Below are 22,841 nucleotides of genomic sequence, written 5' to 3' on the forward strand. Positions count from 1 at the left end.
GACCGCGGGCATCGATTTTTGGTCCGAAACAACATACAACACCTGTAATAAGCGACCACTTTCGCGAATGTATCTGGTCTAAACTATTGTAAGAACCCATCTCAACAATGTTTCCACCTCCTAATATAATGAATTAGTCTAAACTCTCGTTCGAATCCATCCTGGGCACTTCCCAGACCCTTGAAATTAGGTGCAGGTGTTAATAAATTAGTCTAGCAACAAAGGAAATTCATTTCAGTTTGTTGGAAAATAACCGAAATGCAAAGTGCTGTCGTTAGAAGACTGTATTAAAGTTATCACAACAGCAATTAGCGGCGAAGCTTAACTGTGGGAAAACAAAATTTATTTTACCCTAGACCTACAGTATTTTCCTTGGGGATGTAAAATATTGTACACGATACAATTAATCGGCTGATCTCATCGTTTGATAAAATCTATTTTTATTTATTTATTTTGAAGCTCATATACAGTACACGTGCGATAAATAGTTTTTCTTATTAATCTTTAAAATATTGGTGTTAAATATGTCATATAATATCGTGACGACTCCTGTAAATCGGGTTATCCGATAAGAATAAAATACAATACCAATATAGCCCTATCGTTGAAAAAATTCGCTTATTTTTGCTAGACTCGAGTTTTGCTTAGTAGAAATGGCTAAAAAGTGTGCAAAATACGTACGGAAATACGGTATTACAGCACCACCTGTATTGGACGACCACCTGTCTAAAAGACCACTTTTTGAAAGAACCGTGGGTGGTCGCCATAGACAGGTTTTACTGTACTTCCTTTTCTCAACGCGATATTTCATAGCAAACATAAATCATAAATAATTTTCATATATAATTTTGAGAGCTTTAATAATAATTTTAATAACCTGGGCAAGTGCCTACTCTTCGTTAGTCCCATCACAGAAAAAAAAAGGAATTGGGAAATGTGAAATTCTTCAATGAAGGACAATCTCTTTGCAACAATATACCACATTTGTTGGAGAATCTTAGCTGCCATAGGATTCTGCAGAGTGAAGACTCGTTATTGACTCAACAAAATTCAGTCTTAAAAGAGTATTGCTGCACAATGGCAAAAAAACATCTGTCTGTTCCAGTCACTTGCGCTGTTCACATAAAAGAAACTTACAACAACATAGAGATAATGCTGAACAAGATAAAATTCGAGTGTAAGTGGAATGTGTGTGTGCGCGAATGCTGATTTCAAAGTTGTTGCCATGCTAGCAGGTTTTCAAGGAATTGAATAAATTCTACTGTTTTTTTTTATGTGAATGGGACAGTCGACACGCCTTTGCAACGACATACCTTTTGTAATTTTGATTTTAAAAATACTCCAAAGTACTAATTTTTTTTAAAAAAAATGAGTGGATAAATAATATATGTTACTGTGAATGACCGAAATCTGGCGAATGTCAACATTCACACAGTCGTTTCGTGTATGTCCGAAATATTTGCTAAATATCGTCATTTCTCACTTACACCGGCAAATGTCGACATTCAGAATGCGCTGATGGTGAGTGTCGAATAAAAATATTCTCATTATGTTAAGACAAAAATGCAACTTTTTAATATGTCAAAATAGGAGAAAGCTTAAGTAATAGTACATGTAAATAAACTGTTAAACCTAAAACGAACAGTACATTCGATATCATTAAAGAAAATAATACAATAATAAACTTACACATAAATTATGTGATTAACATTATACAATCTTATTTATTGCAACAACTTAAACTTTATGGCATTTTGAATTGCACAAGAGTCCCTTGCTTTTACAACTGCATTTATTCGTGGAACACTTTTTTTGCAATGACAGCGTGTTTTCTTCTCAAGTAATATCGCTGAGAGAAGCAGCTGCAGATAATTCGAAAAGTGGAGAGCAGCCTTGCTCTCCACTTTTCGAATTATCTGCAGCTGCTTCTCTCAGCGATATTACTTGAGAAGAAATCTTACCTATGGAAAATTTTCTTTACAAATTACGAACTGATTACGGGTATAAAGCTGCTTGAAAACATCATTTTTGTTTGCTAATTTATAAAAGTCGGAGTGTTCTATTCTAACAACAACGGCCAATACATTTCGGGCATTTGTACGGCCACGGTCGACATCAGGGACTTGTATTCGTACGATATCATCAATTTCAGCAGAAGGAAACGGCGTAGAATTTGACAACAAACTGTCGCCTCTCCGTCGACATCGGCTTCTCGGGTGTCGTTTCGACCTCCACCAAAGCTTATCTGTGCTTGTCGACATACACCGGCGATTGTTCGAATGTATAATATAATAACCAAATATTCGGTCTTTCACCGACGTATTTTGTATGTGTCGGCATTCACCGGAAAATATCGACATTCTCTAATTTCGGTCTTTCACAGTAACATATATATTTANAACTCTATTTATTGAATCTTTTATTCTGAGGTCACGTGATGACATCAGAAATTCCGGGTCTCTTTCGGTCCCCTAGTCGGAGTCGGAGTCGGTAGATTTTTACGCGACTCCACAGCCCTGCTTATAAGCCTAATTATTAGTCATGTAAATTAATTATCAGAAAATTTTACAATACTTTAAGTCATATCTTCGATGTCGGAATCCATCGACTATCGTACACGTAATTAAAAGGAAGGAGTTTTTACAAAAGTATATCAATGCCCACAATAGAAACGGAGAGGGGTCAACAGTGGCTCAAAAACTGTACACGCAATTAATAGATGGCCCTAATACAACACAAAGACGGCTTCAAAAAGTATAGTATACTATCAGTTTCTGTTCACGTTAACTTAAATACAGTTTTTCATATAATAATTACAATAGGAAATTGATACTAAAAGAGAGGATTACAAAGCGAGAGGCCTTAAAGATGGATTATATTATATACAAATATTATTAAAGCTTACAGTAATGAAGAGAATTAATAAAATGTTTGGATGAAAACATACTTTAGTCTCCTCTTAACACTAGTTGAATTCGCCATTTTCAATATGGAGTAACTTTAGTGTCAATACCGAATTGGTTTCGAATTCTCTTTATCCGTACGTAATTTATCCGTAAATGCGTCTAAATCATTTCTTTCTCTCAGCCGAACTCTAAAAATAATAAAATTAAATAAGAAGTTAAGAACTAAAATGTACACGATTCGTATTAAACATAATCCTGAATTGCTCAATGACCATGTAAATCATGCTTTATATTAGCTGAATTTATCTGTCGTATCGTAGTTGTGGAGGAGGAGAGCACGTGATCAGACGTTAAACACACTTGCACAGCTTCAATATAATTAAATACATACGATAAAATTATACAGATATGTTACACTCGTTAATTATTTTAAAAATGTGTAAATAATAAATTAATTTAAAATGGAAAATTAATTATTATATGGTAAAAAATGTATGTCTATATCTAAAATTATTGTTATTGTCTTAAATCGCATACTCTATATAATCACTAATATAATTTTAGGTCAATTATACAAATACAGTATAACTTCCAATAATGGACCACGTGTAAACGGCGGCCATTTTTGGTTGTCGGGACGAAAACTTTGATTTATAATGTGTCAAATTTGGTAATGTGGAGACAATAGATAATCACACTGCAGGTGATAAACGTCACCGAACATCAATCACCTTCGTGTTTTAGACCTTTCGGAATGGGGACCAAATTAAGCAATAACATTGCATCGCTAAGGATATAGCTTAAGTAGTATATAACGGTATAGCATGAGTTCTCTCGTATACTGTATTAATACAGATAAAATGTTACAGCGCCGAAAATGCCATCGCGATGAGGTTTTTTAAATAATATTTGTATNATTATAAAAATATATTTAGTTAGTTTTATAATATATATTATTAAATGCATAATATATATTTCAAAATTTATATCAATTCTATTTTCTTTGAAAGACATAACAGATGCCAGACAACATTCAAAATGCTCTGGCTGTCATAGTTGCCACTGCAGTGCTTCGTAACATTGCAATTTCACATGGAAATATCACAGTTCCAACATGAATGGAGATGTTCCGGTGCCTGTTGTCAAAAATCAGAATGCTGCTGGATTTGCAAAAAGAAATGCATTAATAGCAGATTTCTTTAGATTTTAACTTTTGAAATGTTTGCATAATCTTTTAAGGTTATGCAAATATATTGCACACATTATTATTAAATTAAAAGGCCCTTTCCGGGGCATAAATTTTGCTTAAGAGTTAGCTAAATCAATATAATTAAAAAATTTGGCAGTTTTATTTTACCATGCAAATGAAAAGTAGACAAGAATCCTGTTGAAAGGCAATATGGTTTATGACAGACATTTCCCATGCTTTTCTATTGGACTACACTATAATTCGCAGAATGCAGTGCATATTATAGTTCTTCACAATATTGCACTACAAGATGAAAGTACTGTATAGCATTATTTCATGATGATGATAATGCTCATTTTTTTTAACTTTAGATTTGCCTGTACAACCATGTAAATACCAGAAATGTTCAAAGTTTTGTGAAAAAGATGCAATAATTCAAAATATTTTGTAAGCAGAATAACCACTTGATACAACTAACCGATAGAAAATTTGACAACCCATTATCGCTACTCGGATAGCTGCACCAAATGTTGCCTGGAAAGTTAAGCAACTCGTTGCTGAATTTTTAAGATTGTAGTAATCTTTTTTGGACTTCTGTTGCGGCTATGGACGATATTGATGAGAGTTATTCTACAAATGTCTGTCTAGTTTCTCCGTATTTCAGACTATGGTAATCCTCATACAACGTCTTCTGTTGTGAGTGTGCCTCTTCAGAATACATTCTGTTGCATAGAATTTAAGTCATATTTCGACAGATACGATACAGTCGAAAATTCTTTAAAAATAAATAAATAAATTCGATTTTAAATAGAAATTTATTCTGAATTTTTAAACATTTGAAAATATTTAAAAGGTGCCACAAAATTAAGATGAAAGCATGCCGTTCTAAAGGGCCTGAGGTTGAAACCGAAGTGGTCGAAAAACCCCAGGAATTTTTCAAGAGATAGTCCATCCAGATATGTCGGGATTGGTAAAAAGACTCCCTTAGTGACCATAAACAGGAATTAATAAAAAAAAGTAAATAAATAAATTATGAGAGACTTCAAATGAATCAGACTTAAGAAAAATTTTAATATCTACGAACTAAAATATAAATATTATATTAAATATTATACAAATAGTCAGTATTATGTATGATTATAGCAAATCTATAGGCTATAAATAAATCAGAAATAATATTAATATAAACCCGAAGTTTCGTAAATGATTGTATTGTTGCGATTTCAATAATGCGAACAATATTAGTGTTTTCTAACAATATTTACGAAAGTGAATAATTCTTAAAGCGCTTTCAAGTGGAAATAGTCGATATAAACGATGAATAGACGCGATACATTAATGGTAATTTTACCGTTATTTATTTTATTGTATGCTCCTACGGGGCATAACTCCATGATAAGTCTAGAAAAGAAACTCATGAATGAAGCAAACTGGTTGACCCTCGGTTCTCCAACTGAGAAACGGGTTGCTTACGATGACGCTTTAAACAGTGCGATGTCTTCACCACAGTTTAAAAAATACAGTGGTGTGTATATTCCTCAAAGTAAGTCAAAAGTTGGAGGATTGGACTGGCTCGTCAGACCGACCCAATTTTTGAAACAGCTACGAAGCAAAAAATTAGAAATGGACACAGATAAAGATCATGAAGAATTTGAACGAAATCAAGATTTAACTAAACAGATAACTGTAAAAAATTCAAAAAGCAAAGATCAGAAGCCATCTTTTTACATAGAAAATTACAAAAAATACAAAAAGTCATATTTTATGAGAAATTACGCAAATAATGAGCTCGACCAAAAAGCAGACATGGATCAAGCGGGAAAATTAAATGGAAATGTAAGATTTTCGAAGAATAGTTTTAAAAATCGTCTTAATAGAATGTTAATCGGTCCAATCAGACAGAAAGCCAATGAAATTAAAATACCAGAAAATACAACTGATATCAAGGTGAGAAAAGAGCTTACCGAACAAGAAATGAAAATCGTAATGAAAAAAATCGGCCGTGCCATTTCCATGGTATTGGTTGCTTTCGTTATAGTATCGTTGATACTTCTACTTGCTACTGTGCTCGTGTACGTTTTCTTTAGAATATTTAACGAAAAACCGTCTAAACAAGAAAAGTACGAAGCACCTCAACGATCAAAATCCATTTTCTTCGTCGATATCGAGTCATCTCATCACGAGAGCGAAAAACACGTCAGTTCGGAAGAGATCCGTAATGAAACTGTATTGACACTGGAAGAAACACTGGGTGAGGAAGATTTTGAAGAAACATCTCCCCTATTGTCTGCAAAATCAACATCACCAAAAAATGAAAAGGATAAACATGATTCATCTTCCTCGAATGGAACCGAAACTGTACAGATGACGGCCAAAATTAAAAGTCCTGCTTCCGGTAGCGTAGAAACCATATATAGTTCTCCATCTTATGCGAGTGGCTCGTCTCAGAAAGAGAAAGAAACCCAATTAGACACCAACGTCAAACACCAAAACAGAAACAGTTTATACGAAGAACATATTTACGATTTTCTAAAATCTTCCGAGACGTTATCCGAAGAGGAAAAAATCTCGCATTCTCTCACAAAGACGAACGAGGACGTCGATACATTTCAATACACGGAAACACGAGAGGTCGATATTTCCAGTAAGGAAAGTGGGTCAAAACAGCAACCAATTAAGTTTTCATTAAACAATCAAACACACAATCTGTATACAGTTCGTACTATCGAACATACGAACTTGCCACCCGCTGTTCAAATGAAGAAAGGAAGCTGGAAGAACTCAAACCGCGTTACTCATGCTGGAGATGCGTACAACGGATCGTCTGTGGATCGTGGTGTAAACTTCAAAGATTATTTTAACACAAATTATATCGTCTTAAGTGGACAGACTGGCAAACAATCCGAGAAATTTAGAACTGAGAATTGCGTAATTTTGGACAAAATAAGCGAAAATTTAATCAAGGAAAAAGATTTGGTGAAAGAACAAATTGATTCACGACATCGAAACAAAGATTTTGTCTCCAAGAATAATAAACCGATTTGTCCAGTAAGAAGAAAAAATACAGACATTACAATAGACGAAGTCGATAATTTTAATTCTAGAAGAGATTTTTGTCGAGAAAACGAAAATTTTACTCATTTCGTGGATCTCGTAGACACGGGTGACATTTCGGAGTAAAAGCGCACTTAACCGAAGACAAAATTCATTTATAAATAATTCTAAATACATTAATTTCGTGTTAATTTGTAAATACATTATTATAGCCTAATTGATAATTTTGATCGAGTTAAATTTAAAATAAACATTTTAAGACTTCTGTATTGTCTTTTTAAAAAACATAAAATCACTCCCCTTTGTAAATAGTTGTGACCAAAGGGTGGGCATCACATCACGATGCCTCGTCAGGACTGACACCACTGTGTCTTCGGGATAGACACAGAAACCGCAACTTTAAAATTTGCTCGAGAGTCACGTGCACGGGCGATCGGATTCGGGATGAAGGAGGGTTGAGAGACGGATCGGAAGTGATTCACTCGGATACAAGATTAGCAACTAAAAAAATACATAGCTCTAGGCTATCGAATAGCGTTCGAGAGAGAGAGAGTTTACAAGAAACCGCGAGTTGATTGGTATACTGTATATACCTTTGATGCATTTAATTGTACGGATTCCGGATCTAGGAGTTTTCTGACGTTCGTCGGTTGGAATGGTCGGTTAGGGAGGCGTTAAGTTCCTTTTCTCGGACGGTGGTCAAACCAGGGGAAATTGAAGGATATAAAAATTCGGAGTTCGAAGTTGTCAAACACTACAGAATACGAAATCCTGGCTACGATTCCTCTTGAGGGTTTCAGGGCACTTAATTGATACTTTCGTGAAGTCTCGACGACCCCTTGTCCTTGAGTCACTCCTTTTTATACCTCCAAATCACGTTATTTTTTCTCACTAATCAAGAATTTTTTGTAGTAATTCCCAGTGACACATCCGATGAGTTCCCTGGGAAAGGAAACGACTCCGGAGAGAGATGTGATCATTCTCCTGTAATAAAAAATGGGAAAAATTTTTTATGTCGCCTCGAATTCGAAGCCGATTACATCCTTTACATTAACAAAAACAACTTTACTATTCATCCAAATATTAATATTTAAAATATTACAATATTTTAATGAGGTTTTAATATACAGGAGTGTCGGAAAAGTACGCGGTAGGGCCTCTTTCCTTCTTTCAGAAATAGAGAGAAGAGACCTTGCCGCGAATGTAATCATTCGTATCAATAACGTCATAATTATATTCTGTTGCAATTATTCTATTATTATTTAAATAAATAATTTATTATAAAATATTTTTATATGATTGAAATGCTTGATAATTTTCATTTCTTAACGTATATTTTAAAATATAACAATCTGCAGTTACAAATTCGGATCGTTAACTAAACATTACGTCAACACCGAATAAGTGACGACGTCTGTGTGATTTGTTTACACTATAAACACCGCGTGATTTATTCGATCGTAAATATAAAATGATACTCGATAAATGGCTTTATACATCCTTTACGAGTGACATAAAAACGAATCGTGTTAATTGAATAACGATTTTGTAAACGACATAAAACACGTACACGTGTACTGTACTTTAAATTTGGTTATCCTAATCCTATGAAAGTTTATCCATTTATTTTTAAATTAACAATTTTCATCACGTTTCATCAAATCAGCAATTTTCATCAAAAATTAACACATGAAATCACTACTGAGCTCCAGGTAAGTGACTCAACCTTGTTTTTATTCTTTCATCCCTCTGGGTACCAATAGGACCTATCTAATCATACCCATTATAATTTCGTCCAGAAGGACCCCTAATTGTGTTTTTTTTTTTTAAGTACACGGTGCCATTCATTTGCCCACGAATGGCACCATTACTTTAAAAGAAAAAACGCAATTAGGGGTGCCATTAGAGTTATTAGATTAGAGTCTAAAGTTAATGAGTAAAAAGCTAATTAAGTTAATTTAATTATTTTTCTGTTGATTATTTTTAAAATGTAACAAATATATATTGAAGTACCGAATTGTTATCTTCGATACAATCGAGATTTCATTACACATAAACAGAAATATTTAGTTACGCCTGTTTATAAAATATTGTATTAATTTCAGCCCTTTATTACAGTAAGTATCGTAATATTTAGATAACGTTCTCTGTTATAGAGCAATCTAAGAGTGCTATTCTTCAAATAGTTTACTAAATTCTAGAACAATCTTGTAATATTAGACTTTAAAACAATCTAAAAACATCGTTTGGGTTCTAGAGCAATCTAGGGGAATTTACAAGATGGGTAGAAAGTAACTAGGCATTGAGAATTCGCTATTAGTTTTATATTTCTAAGACAAATATAATGAAAGTTATTTTACATGTACGGTACGTTACTAAATTAAAATATGGAAACATACCTTAAAATTCATTGTAGGTATCGGCACCAACTTTGTCAAACGAACCGGAATCGTGATGTGGATCGACGACCACAACCGAACTTGTGGTCATTTGTTTCGAATGACGATTGTTAATCGTTATCGGACGGATTGTGATAAGACGTCCCTTCACCGTATTCTACAATCTCTGCACAACAACCACTAAATTCAACATCACATAGCATGCGGCAATCTACATGTAGACAAGCTATCGACAATTGTTTCCACTGTGCATGTGTCCCCTTCCGGTCATTAATCAACTACTTATGGAAGAATTATAAAGTTCCATTAATCGCTGTACATGTATACATAAATTTTATTACGATTTCATTATTATTAAAAAATTTATATAAATTTTTTAATGCCTAGTTACTTTCCACCCACCCTGTAGTTTAGAATCCAGAGAAATGTGTGAACACATTGAACATTTTGGATTGTAGAACAGTCTAAAACTACTGTTTGGTTCTAGAACAATGAAGGAATATATAAAATTAAAAATTCTTCATAATAAAATGATATCAATATACAAATTCTAACATAACATAGTCGATGATATGGAGTTTCATCATTGAGTTAGAGAAACATATGTTAAGGATTAACAAACAACCAGACTTTTTCCTACTTTTTTTTATTAATTATTTAAATGTACTTTTAAAGTAAAAATATGTCGAGTTTTTTTTCCTCATTCTAATTGTTAAAAATTCTAATTTCGAATACATTAAGGTCGTAAAGATGTCCTTCTTTAGTTAAACTTTAACATTAACCTTTGACCTCTTTAGCTTGAATTCCTCTACTGATTTTAAATAAGTTTTTTTTTTTTTTAATATAACTTCTTTAAAATATAATGTTGCTCACTTTAATATTTATTAATATATTTTTTTCGCTGATTTTTATGTTAAAAATGTAAATTTTATTGTCACTTTAACGAGATTTTGTAAGAGTGTGCGTGTCGACAGACATATCAACGATCTTTCTATATAAAATTATAAGGGACAAAGGTCATGTACATTATTAAAAAACACTTTTTTTCTCGTTTAAGTAAACATAAAGATTCTAGATTTGTCAGTTTGTAGTTTAAAATAATAAACAAAGTTTTCATAATAAGCGTGTGTGAAAAGAAATTTCCTTCACATAAAACAATGGGGTGGGGCCCAAAATTAAGTTAACCGTGTGGTTAACTTAATTTTGGGCCACCCTTTATATTAAAAAAACTCTTGAAGCTTAATGTATTGTCAAACCTCTGAAGAACGGCCACTAACGGGAACATAAAAAAAAAAAATGGTCTGTCATTAGAGGTTCTAATGTATAATTTTAAACATTAGCATCCCAGTAGGAGTTTAAAGTGTTATTTGATGGTTATGATTCTCATTTACAATCTAAATAGGCTCTTCAATTGTCAATGAGAAAGTAGGTAATGTCTCAGCACGCGGTCAGCAATGACCCTCTTTTTATTTTGAATTTGTAAAAATTTAGTTACCTTATGTAAGTTATAAATTAGCATATTCTCATTAATCATGTCTTTAGTATTATTACTTCTGTTGCCGGAATTGTCTTTGAAATGTCTATTCATCATTGAGTTCTTTCTTCTTCATGAACATACGATTCTTAACTTGCAAGAGGGTGAACGTTTGCAAGATTATTTTATTCACTTGCTGATTTATTATAAAATATATAAAATGAGAAATTTTATCCATTTTATCTTCAATTCTCTTCATACTTCTTTCAATTATTCCCAAAGAATTAAAGGTAACTCATTAACGTTATATTCTTTTTTTTTTAAATTTTAAATTAATTCGTTTGTTCGCAGAATCTAAAATATTTTAAACTTAATTTTTAGTTAGAATTTTATCAATTTATCGCTCTTGGGGACTCGGCAACTCGGCAGGCGAATACCCCAAGAGTATTGCCGCTCACTATCCGGTCACTCCCATTATGGGCATGGTCTAATCCAAAATGGCTCTCTTAGGCCCTACAGAGTATAGGGTTTGGTCGGATGTGAGAAGATAACGTAACACATCTGTTTTAAGGAAGTGTCTCTCGGGAGGACTTTCTATGAGAAGCTGGCATCTATTTAGGTGTTAGGCATGAGAAGAAAACCCGAAAAACACGTGGTTAGCTCGTTGACGAGGTCAGAACTCGCCACCGACTTGTATTTGAAAGTACTGTACAATAGTAATGTATATGATTGGTGGCACAACCCACCATTTCTCAACCCAATCTATAAAAACATGACTAATAAAAGCGTTTTATTAGTCATGTTTTTATAGATTGGGTTGAGAGAAGGTGGGTTGTGCCACCAATCATATACTAATAAAAGCGTTTTATTAGTCATGTTTGCCCATTTTTCTGATACAGGACTTCAAAATTCAGTCTTTTATGAGGAAACTTTCCCATCTTTTTCGTGTATTTTGAATTAAGATATTAGACCCCACATTTGTAACTGACTCGGCGCCGTCTCACATCTAATCAGACCCTCTCGGACCCGATGGGCTATTATTTCTCCTATTATTGTTAATTTATTACCAGAACCTGTCGGCCTTGGTAATGAATTAATAATTACGCGAAAAACTTGAGCATTAAACTTCTTAAGTAATTTTTTTTTAATCTTTTCATTCTGCGGGTATCAAGAGGGCCCTTTTCCGTAACCATTGCGTGTTCGACCAGGCCCACAATGGACCGACCGCCCATGAAAAATTCCCTGGAAATTGCTTACTCGGATTCGATCCCGGATGTTCCAGAGCAGAAGGCTAACGTCTTAACTCAGCCTTCTGCTCTGGAATTCAGCCTTTATTGACATGTGAACGAAAGCAAATTATGTCGTAAATAGAGTATAAATATAGTACAAGGGTATCAATTTACCAATATCCATAAAATATAGATATTTATATATTATAATTAGCCTATAATACTAACCTTGCGTATGCCATATTACAACAGGAGAATTTCATCATTAACGAATTTATGCTGAAATCTTCAATAGAATACGAGGCGCTTAAAGAGCACCTCGCACAACGAGTATTTCTCATAACGAGCAAAAATAAATTGTAAAATGACTCGCTTAACGAGTGATGTTTCGCATAACGAGTAAAGAGGAGAGGGGAAATATAATCCCCGATAACTGGCCTACCTCTTGTGAAATTAATTAATTTCTATTATTTAATTAGGGGAAGGTCGGATAGTACCGAACACCTAAGCTTCTCCTATATTATAAAAAAAAAATTTACAGTTCAATTGGTCCAATTTTACCTAGTTTAATTTTGGAGGATTGTATTGGACACGAGAAAAATCTGCAAGAAGAGAATTACTTTCGGTTTCTCAAACAATTTTTTATTATTAGGCAGAGTTATTATTGACAAATTTATAAAAGTACAACACTTGTTAAGCGAGGTTTCACTGTATTGTACAGTCGACCCCCCCCCTATAACACTGTTGATTATTCCGTTTTATATGAATTCCATGTTGTACGAGTCACTTAGATTTTACAAATACGCGTGCCGCACTGTGAATGGCTCACGTATTTGTAAAATCTAAGTGAATCGTACAACATGGAGTTCATATAAAACGCAATTATCAACAGTGTTATAGGGGGTCGACTGTAAATACAAAACTTATTATACACAGAATAGTGGTTGTATTATTAAAAAACTGCTTTTCAAAAATAGATAAAGTAGTCATCATCAAAATGTCTTAAGAAATTTTTTATATGTGTATGTGTATATATTCGTGTATCTAAAAAGATGCACAATTACTTAGGTTAAAACATTAGGTACCGACGCTGTTCTTAGAATTATGTAGAATGGTACTGTACATTCGAAGATTACGTGATTCTGACAGCCACAATACATCTGCGGGGAGTCGCTCGTATTGTTCGGGCCAAACTCACAACCATGTATAGTTCTTCCAACATAAATTTGCACCAATATTGCCAGACCCTCTCAGTGTCTAGACTGCGGAGAAAGTTAACAATGTGTAGAATATAATTACATTATCTCATATTCAGGGCGTAGAAATAAGGTTTTTTGGTAATTTATTTTAAAAATTGTTAATTATAAAATAATTTACTTATATTTTTCATTAACTCCGTCTTCACTTTCGTATGATACTATATTAATACTGTATAATTAAATTATCAATGTTAACTAACAAATTAAGATTTTGGTAATGCTCTTAGTGTATAAGTTTTATTACACAAAATTTTAATTCTAGATCCTGTTTAAAAGCAATAAATGATGATTCTTCGGAAGATTTTTTCTCTTCAAGGACTGTTATATTGCTTTATTTTGTTCGTAATCTTAATATGTTCAACGTTCGTTATTTATGATTACATTGCAAAGTATGATCGGGAGCCATCTTTCGATCTCATCAATTTTAGCGATTCAAACAATGAAACTGGGTATCCTCGTTACATCGTTCCTGATATCGTTCATTTAATACGTTTCGACATTCCCGAATTAACGTTTGTAGATATGGTCTGCATCAAATCCATACTTCTCAATCACAAACCAAAGACTATAATCATTCACTGCAACTGTGACAATTTAACAGGGAAATATTGGGACATGATTAAAGACATGCCACAGCTGAAAGTGCAATATAGAAAGAAACCAGAATATGTTTTTGGTACAAAAATAAGTTGGATAGAACACTCCTCCGACGTTACTCGCATTAAAATTCTTAGGAAATATGGAGGGATTTACTTGGATAATGACGTCTTTGTGGTTAACTCATTGCACGAGTTTCGAAGATTTGAAATGACTCTCGGATGGGATCTAAACGAGGACAATTTGGGAAGTCAAGTTTTAATTGCACATAAGAATGCAAGATTTCTAAAATATTGGTACGAATCGTACGAGTTTTACAATCCTGAAAAATGGTATTACAATGCTGGAGAATTTCCAACAAGAACTATTCTTTCTGTTTTTCCAGAACTTGTCCATAGAGTAATCGATTATTTTGGAGTGAATACAGATTTAGCTGTTATGTTATATGTTAAAAAAACTGACGATTGGAAGAATTTTTATACGCTTCATCTTCTGATACATCATCGTTATTTGGTACCCAACGATCGTCCCGAGATTTTCGACGAAAATAATACTATAACTTACAACAGGACATTCGGAGACATGGTTCGTTCTGTTTTATAAATAACAATACATTCTTGTTAAAAATTTTTAATGTTTGTAAAATGTCTACGGTAATAAATTATAATAAATGANCATAAGAATGCAAGATTTCTAAAATATTGGTACGAATCGTACGAGTTTTACAATCCTGAAAAATGGTATTACAATGCTGGAGAATTTCCAACAAGAACTATTCTTTCTGTTTTTCCAGAACTTGTCCATAGAGTAATCGATTATTTTGGAGTAAACACAGATTTAGCTGTTATGTTATATGTTAAAAAAACTGACGAATGGAAGAATTTTTATACGCTGCATCTTCTGATACATCATCGTTATTTGGCACCCAACGATCGTCCAGAAGTTTTCGACGAAAATAATACTATAACGTACAACAGGACATTCGGAGACATGGTTCGTTCTATTTTATAAATAACAATACTGTACATTCTTGTTAAAAATTCTTAATGTTTGTAAAATGTCTACGGTAATAAATTATAATAAATGAGTTTTTATTGTCTGTAATTGTTGCTATTTCATTTTCCCTTGTTTTGCACACAAGAAATTTTCAAATATTCCTGAATTATTTATATTTTAATCAACTTTAGAAATCTTTTAATTATTGAATGTTGTGGACAACTTTTCATAGAAATAAACTGGATAATATTCGAGTTCTTTACAGTACATTTTAGCTCTTTTTCGGCAATGTAGATTCGAAGGGAGTGGAGAGACGGGATAAGGCAGCGCAACACAATGGGCGATCGCATCTGTCTAGGAAGAAGTCGGTGTAAGATATCAAATATACGTCATCTGATATAATTTCGGGGACATCTAGACCGGGGTAGTCACCCTTTATATGCCTACCGCCCACTTTTGTATCTTAGTAGTAAAATTTTCGAACCATCCACCGGTTTACAGTAACGGTGATTTATAAAGTAGGGAGGTAACTTTATAAAATTTATAATGCTGAGTTACAGCATATAATAATAATTACTTACCAAATACTTTATGTCGGACTTTCGCTAAGTTTGGCAGAATAAATCTTTATAAAACAACTTTCTTTCGTTAAATCTATTCTTTTGTTTATACTTTTGCACACATGAAGTCTGATGAAATTACACTATCGTATAATGCTACAAAACGGACTAAAGATGTACCCTTTGACAGCCACTGAACATCTGAACTGGACTCGAACCCACAACTCGTTCTTACTGTGCATTTATTTACCAATTGCGCTATCGGGACCTCTGGTCTGATCTCTTCTTCCAATACATATAACATTACCGGAAATATACGGAATAACCGTCGGTGGTTATTACGTTTATTTGTTTATGGTTATTAAGATTAGAAGAAAGAAAGGAAGAAAAAGCCACGTGGCCAGCCCGTTCGAGCGAGGCACGAACCCACGACCGAACTTCCAGTGTTCAGGATATGAAGACCGCTTGGACACTGGCGGATAAAATCTTAATTATTGAATTAATTAGGTCATCACTATTCAAGTTTATTTCTTTTATTGTATAATGACTTTCCGTCGTAAAACGAGACGTCCTAGTGCCAACGTTTTACTATCATAAATTAAGATTGGGATTTTACAAATGGGTTTTAATTATAATTGCTTTACAGTTAAAAAATAATAACAATAATCTTAATCTTTGCTACCGTTATTTTTTGCCCGAGCAACGCCGGTTTCACCTGCTAGTGATAATAATATNGAATTAATTAGGTCATCACTATTCAAGTTTATTTCTTTTATTGTATAATGACTTTCCGTCGTAAAACGAGACGTCCTAGTGCCAACGTTTTACTATCATAAATTAAGATTGGGATTTTACAAATGGGTTTTAATTATAATTGCTTTACAGTTAAAAAATAATAACAATAATCTTAATCTTTGCTACCGTTATTTTTTGCCCGAGCAACGCCGGGTTCACCTGCTAGTGATAATAATATAATTATTTAATTAAAAATTTAAAGTAAAATGCCAAAAATTATTTGCTTGTTTCTATCAATTTATTGGCTTTATACAGCTGCAAAACATGCTCATATTTGCAGCTGTATTGTATTTGGACGTTTCCATTCTTCAGCTGCTGTTTTCAACGAGGTGAGTATAGTCTACGAATTATTTATTAGTACATAAATATATTTATATAATTAATTAATATCTAATTTTCTAGCATTAAGCTTCTTTAATGTGTAAATCGAACCGGAATCCTTCGATGTGTGTAATGTGGTATATTATTGGTTCGTTTATTCGGGTTTCTTTTCCGCGTTAGACAGGTTAAATTAATAATGTGCTACGAAATTAAACGCTATAAGTCATTAAATATACATTTATTATACAAATACAATAAAATAAATAATGTAAAGGTGATTAAGGCGTCGACCTACCAACAGAGAGTTCCGGTATCGTATCCTTGCTCCGGAAAATTTTGGGGTATGATCTGTCTCTGATATGTTAGGCCCATTTCGTTATATTACTGTTTTTATTTTAACATGTGTATAATGTGTGTTAAGGGTCGTCCATAAATTACGTAAGGGCGATTTTGGCCATTCTAGACCCCCACTCACCCCTGTGTAAGAAAAAGTAATATTTTCTTTGATCCCCCTCCCCTCCCCTCCCCTTCCCTATCTTACATAATTATATTATCTCATATTCAGGGCGTAGAAATAAGGTTTTTTGGTAATTTATTTTAAAAATTGTTAATTATAAAATAATTTACTTATATTTTTCATTATCTCCGTCTTCACTTTCGTATGATACTATATTATTACTGTATAATTAAATTATCAATGTTAACTAGCAAATTAAGATTTTGGTATTGCTCTTAATGTGTAAACTTTACTATACAAAATCTTATTTCTAGATCCTAATCCTGTTTGAAAGCAATAGGAGATGATTCTTCGAAAGATTTTTTCTCTTCAAGGACTGTTATATTGCTTTATTTTGTTCGTAATCTTAATATGTTCAACGTTCGTTATTTATGATTACATTGCAAAGTATGGTCGGGAGCCATCTTTCGATCTCATCAATTTTAGCGATTCAAACAATGAAACTGGATATCCTCGTTACATCGTTCCTGATATCGTTCATTTAATACGTTTCGACATTCCCGAATTAACGTTTGTAGATATGGTCTGCATCAAATCCATACTTCTCAATCACAAACCAAAGACTATAATCATTCACTGCAACTGTGACAATTTAACAGGGAAATATTGGGACATGATTAAAGACATGCCACAGCTGAAAGTGCAATATAGAAAGAAACCAGAATATGTTTTTGGTACAAAAATAAGTTGGATAGAACACTCCTCCGACGTTACTCGCATTAAAATTCTTAGGAAATATGGAGGGATTTACTTGGATAATGACGTCTTTGTGGTTAACTCATTGCACGAGTTTCGAAGATTTGAAATGACTCTCGGATGGGATCTAAATGGGGACTCTTTGGGAAATCAAGTTTTAATTGCACATAAGAATGCAAGATTTCTAAAATATTGGTACGAATCGTACGAGTTTTACAATCCTGAAAAATGGTATTACAATGCTGGAGAATTTCCAACAAGAACTATTCTTTCTGTTTTTCCAGAACTTGTCCATAGAGTAATCGATTATTTTGGAGTGAATACAGATTTAGCTGTTATGTTATATGTTAAAAAAACTGACGAATGGAAGAATTTTTATACGCTTCATCTTCTGATACATCATCGTTATTTGGCACCCAACGATCGTCCAGAAGTTTTCGACGAAAATAATACTATAACATACGAGTACAATAGGACATTCGGAGACATGGTTCGTTCTGTTTTATAAATAACAATACATTCTTTCTTGTTAAAAATTCTTAATGTATTGTAAAATGTCTACGGTAATAAATTATAATAAATTTGTTTTTATTGTCTGTAATCGTTGCTATTTTATTCTTCTTTTGTTTTGCACACAATAAATTTTCAAATATTCCTGAATGATTTATATTTCTATCAACTTTAGAAATCTTTTAATGATTGAATGTGAATAATTGAATGAAAGTTGTGGACAACTTTTCATAGAAATAAACTGGATAATATTCGAGTTCTTTACAGTACATTTTAGCTCCTTTACGGCAATGTAGATTCGAAGGAAGTGCAGAGACGGGATCACATCTGTCTAGGAAGAAGTCGGTGTAAGATATCAAATGTACGTCATCTGATATAATCTTGGGGACATCTAAACCAGAGATAGTCAACCTTTATATGCCTACCGCCACTTTCGTATCTCTGTTAGTAGTAAAATTTTCGAACCATCCACCGGTTCCACAGTAATACTACGTTCGAACACAATCCACGACTCACTTCGATCTCGATTTACCTATAATCTGGATTGTGATTGTCTCCAGTCGAACGTCATTCTGTTTGCACAGGCAGTCCGCTTGGGAAGAACCCGGCTATTACACGCGATGATAAAACTGACATAACTACGCGGTAAGTCACAAACACCAACAAACAAAATGGAAGTTTTGGTTAGAAATAAATACAGTACTTTTTCTTGCCATCTATCTAATAATAGATGTCATCGTCTCTTCAAATACAATATCTTTTATATTTCACTGTCGATAGCCCTACANTCCGTGGATAATCTTGCAGGCATCAATATCTACACAGATGGGTCCAAAAGCTCCCTTCTTGTCGGCTCAAGTATCTCTATCTTCCTCCAAACTTACATATTTTGCCAAAAATATGTTAGAAGGTACAGATACAACCCATATACCTCCATCTATCAAGCTGAACAAGATGCTGACTACCAAGCTGTTCAGTGGGCCACTTCACTACCAAACAAAACTCTGTCTATCAACATTTATAGTGATTCTGTCTGTCCTGAAAGCTCTATTAAATCCCAATTGCAATAGAATAAAATCGCATATATCCAACACCATATTAAAAATCTTGTAAATAAGATAATTTTTATATTTGTTCCTGGCCATACTGGCGTACTAGGAAATGAAAACTCCAACACTGAGGCTAAGTCAGCTGCAAAGGAAACTGACTCGGACTACACTCACATCCTTCTCTCATGTAGCAGCCTTAAAAATTATATTCATGACAACGCTATGCAAAAGTGGAATCAGTAAAAGTAGTTGAGCAGTAAAACTTGTAGAATAACACGACTTTATTTTTCTAGTGTTGAATGTAGATTCTCATCACTACTTAGCGATTTAATGTTTGCTACTGCTCAACTATTTACTGAGCCTGGTAATTTTAGAAGCTACCTGGCGATGTATAACCGGGCAGAAACTGCTTCTTGCTTTTGCTCTACAGAAAACCTAGACTTTGTCCAATTTACAATCAACATACACTTATTCTGAAATTAGAAATCTTTACACTTGATTTCAAGTGGCCACGTCCACTTAAATAAGCTTGTTCAGAAGCCACTGTTTGATGCTTTTTACAACTATGTTCAAAAAATATGGACGAAAAGACTATTTATAATTTCTAGTTTTACATTTTAGTTTTCACTAAAAGCCGAATACTAATTTTATGTTTACTTTGTATCGTGTATTTTGGTTTATGTATTCTTAGTGTTAAACATCCATAGGAGTGGTGTACTTATTCTAATAAAAAACAAGAGAAAGAAACCACTACACGGACTTTCTCCCATAACAAAAAATGTGTAGAGCATGAATCTGCTAGCGTTATTACTCTATCACGTCAGACAAGACAACGAGCGTTCTTAATAGAAACCGCCAAATTGAAGCCGAATTCAAAACGCCACCACTCAACGAGATCAAAAAATAAAAATAAGAATATTACGTAAGACGAGATCTATTACCCCCTACCCCTGAGTAAGAAATTGTAAGAAATCCTTGACTCCCACCCACCCCAAAACACCTTACGTAATTTATGGACGGCCCCTTACCGCCGAAGAATCAACTACAAATAGTATTAAACACAGATTAGTGGGAATGGTTTTTCGCTGAATCTGAGTTTTCTGCATGAAGTCGTTTGGTATAAATTATTCTTATAGGCCAATGCGTAACATTTTTATTATTGGCCTTTAAATACTGGCTAGATTGTCTGTCTTTATTTATTGACTCATTATTCTCGGGGGAGCTTGATCCTGGAAAAACGTGCAGAAGATTCTCAAACTAAGCACTGTTGTTATATTCAACTGGCATTCTTAACTTTCAATTTTACCGTTGAAGTAATCGCAGAGGTTATATCGGGCGAAATCAGAAGCAGTTTCTTACATATTTTGCAGTAGCTAAAACCTTTTCTATTACGGAACCTGGCAGATATTACAGAGGGATACATTTAAATCAAAGATTTCTGATGGTAAAGATATTCTTCCATGGGGCAGAACTCCAGAATACGTGATAAAAAAGAAAACCATAAGTGAAGCAAACTTTTTGACCTTCCAACTGAGAAACGGGTTGTTTATGATAAAGCTTCAAACAGTGTGAGGTGTTCACTACTTAAAAAATACAGTAGTGTGTGTTTATTCCTCNATAGAAACCGCCAAATTGAAGCCAAATTCAAAACGCCACCACTCAACGAGATCAAAAAATAAAAATAAGAATATTACGTAAGACGAGATCTATTACCCCCTACCCCTGAGTAAGAAATTGTAAGAAATCCTTGACCCCCACCCACCCCAAAACACCTTACGTAATTTATGGACGGCCCCTAAAACAAACAGAAATAAATAACACAAAATAAATTGTAGCTGTGTCGATTCCGCGCGACACGTCCGAACATGTAAGCCGAACAATAGTGTGGGGGGTGAGTAATCAAGGGTTGAGTGGCGTTTAAACAAAAGACCAATCGGAGAGATTTGAAAATCGCGTAACTCCGGGTTCGCGTAAGTCGGGGTAGCGTAAGTTGGAGTGTTACTGTATTAGGAGGGGAACGTTGTTGAGATGGGTTCTTACAATAGTTTACACCAGATACATTCGCGAAAGTGGTCGCTTATTATGGATGTTGTATGTTGTTTCAGACCAAAAATCGATGCCCGCGGTCGCGTTACACGGGTGGTCGTTTAATACAGGTAACTTATACGAAGACTCTATGGATAAACTATTCCGTGCCAGAAATTTTTGCCCGTTTTGACAGGTGCCCGTCGAATGCAGGTGGTCGCCTAAGCAGTTTTCACTGTACTTACAAGAAGTCCTTCTGATGGTAATAGAGGGAGTGCAGTCACGTGATATAACGTCTTCGCACCGCCCACCAAAACAATCCTCCGCCATATTAGTTGCTGATTTGACGTTACCTCGCTGGTTTGCTTATTATGTCAACGTGGAAGAAAAGCATTTTACCTGGCTATGCAGCCGATTTAAAAGATAATAATTTGATAGAATATAAAGAGAAAATTTCTTTTATTGGATGGGATCCATACGGAATGAAACCACGGATTTTTCATCTAACGATTTAACCACGTGGCCCACTATAGAACATGGAGACATAGTAAATTATTTAGTTTTAACAACTAACGCTGTCACACTAGATCAGATGAAGGCATACAAATCACTCGATGCTCATAATTATTTGACAAGCGGGTTTATTCATCGTGAAATTTTATCAAGATCCGTTCGTAATGATTTAATTTTGCTTGTAGGAAAGGTACTGTACGTATCTTCATTTCAGACTTTCCATTTCTCATAACATAAAGTGCGTTATATAAAGACGAATTTAATTTTATATTTAGTCACATTTTAAGTTGATTAAGTTGTATTTATAATTACCATCAAATTTTTTTTTGTTCCCATGGTTTTGTGTGTTGTGCGAGTCTAACAACCTATTATTAAGATTAAATTAATTAGCCTAATAAATCCTCTTATTTATTATTGCCATATTTATCATATCAGGGACTGACTGGAGGAAAATAGACTATATTTTTACAAAAAAATAGCTTTTAATTAACCACAATCAAATTTTTAGTAGAATGCATTTCAAGCAACTCATCGGCATATTTCAGGCACAAAGACCCCACATCAGCCTAATACATCCATACAGAGATTCTTGAAATGCATTCTACTAAAAATTTGATTGCGGTTAATTAAAGGCAATTTTTTTGTAAAAATTTAGTCTATTTTGCTCCAGTCAGTCCCTGATATGATAAATATGGCAATAATAAATAGGAGGGTTTATTAGGCTAATTAGTTTAATCTTAATTTATGTTGTG

General features: G+C 33.8%; 2 protein-coding genes across 2 annotated transcripts; both read left to right on the top strand.

The window, feature by feature from the left end:
- Nucleotides 1-8,672: 8,672 nt before the first annotated feature.
- On the top strand, nucleotides 8,673-18,539 carry LOC111620032. The gene is made up of 2 exons (XM_023361878.1): nucleotides 8,673-8,861; nucleotides 17,551-18,539. The coding sequence occupies exon 2, from the start codon at nucleotides 17,580-17,582 to the stop codon at nucleotides 18,498-18,500; it is 921 nt and encodes a 306-aa protein (XP_023217646.1). The 5' UTR covers nucleotides 8,673-8,861; nucleotides 17,551-17,579; the 3' UTR covers nucleotides 18,501-18,539.
- LOC111620033 lies at nucleotides 13,754-14,770 on the top strand. The gene has a single exon (XM_023361879.1). The coding sequence runs from the start codon at nucleotides 13,793-13,795 to the stop codon at nucleotides 14,708-14,710; it is 918 nt and encodes a 305-aa protein (XP_023217647.1). The 5' UTR covers nucleotides 13,754-13,792; the 3' UTR covers nucleotides 14,711-14,770.
- Nucleotides 18,540-22,841: the final 4,302 nt, after the last annotated feature.

Source organism: Centruroides sculpturatus, unplaced genomic scaffold (assembly GCF_000671375.1).
Source record: "Centruroides sculpturatus isolate CEXI.00-Female unplaced genomic scaffold, Cexi_2.0 scaffold12, whole genome shotgun sequence".
NCBI classification, from domain to species: Eukaryota; Metazoa; Arthropoda; class Arachnida; order Scorpiones; family Buthidae; genus Centruroides; species Centruroides sculpturatus.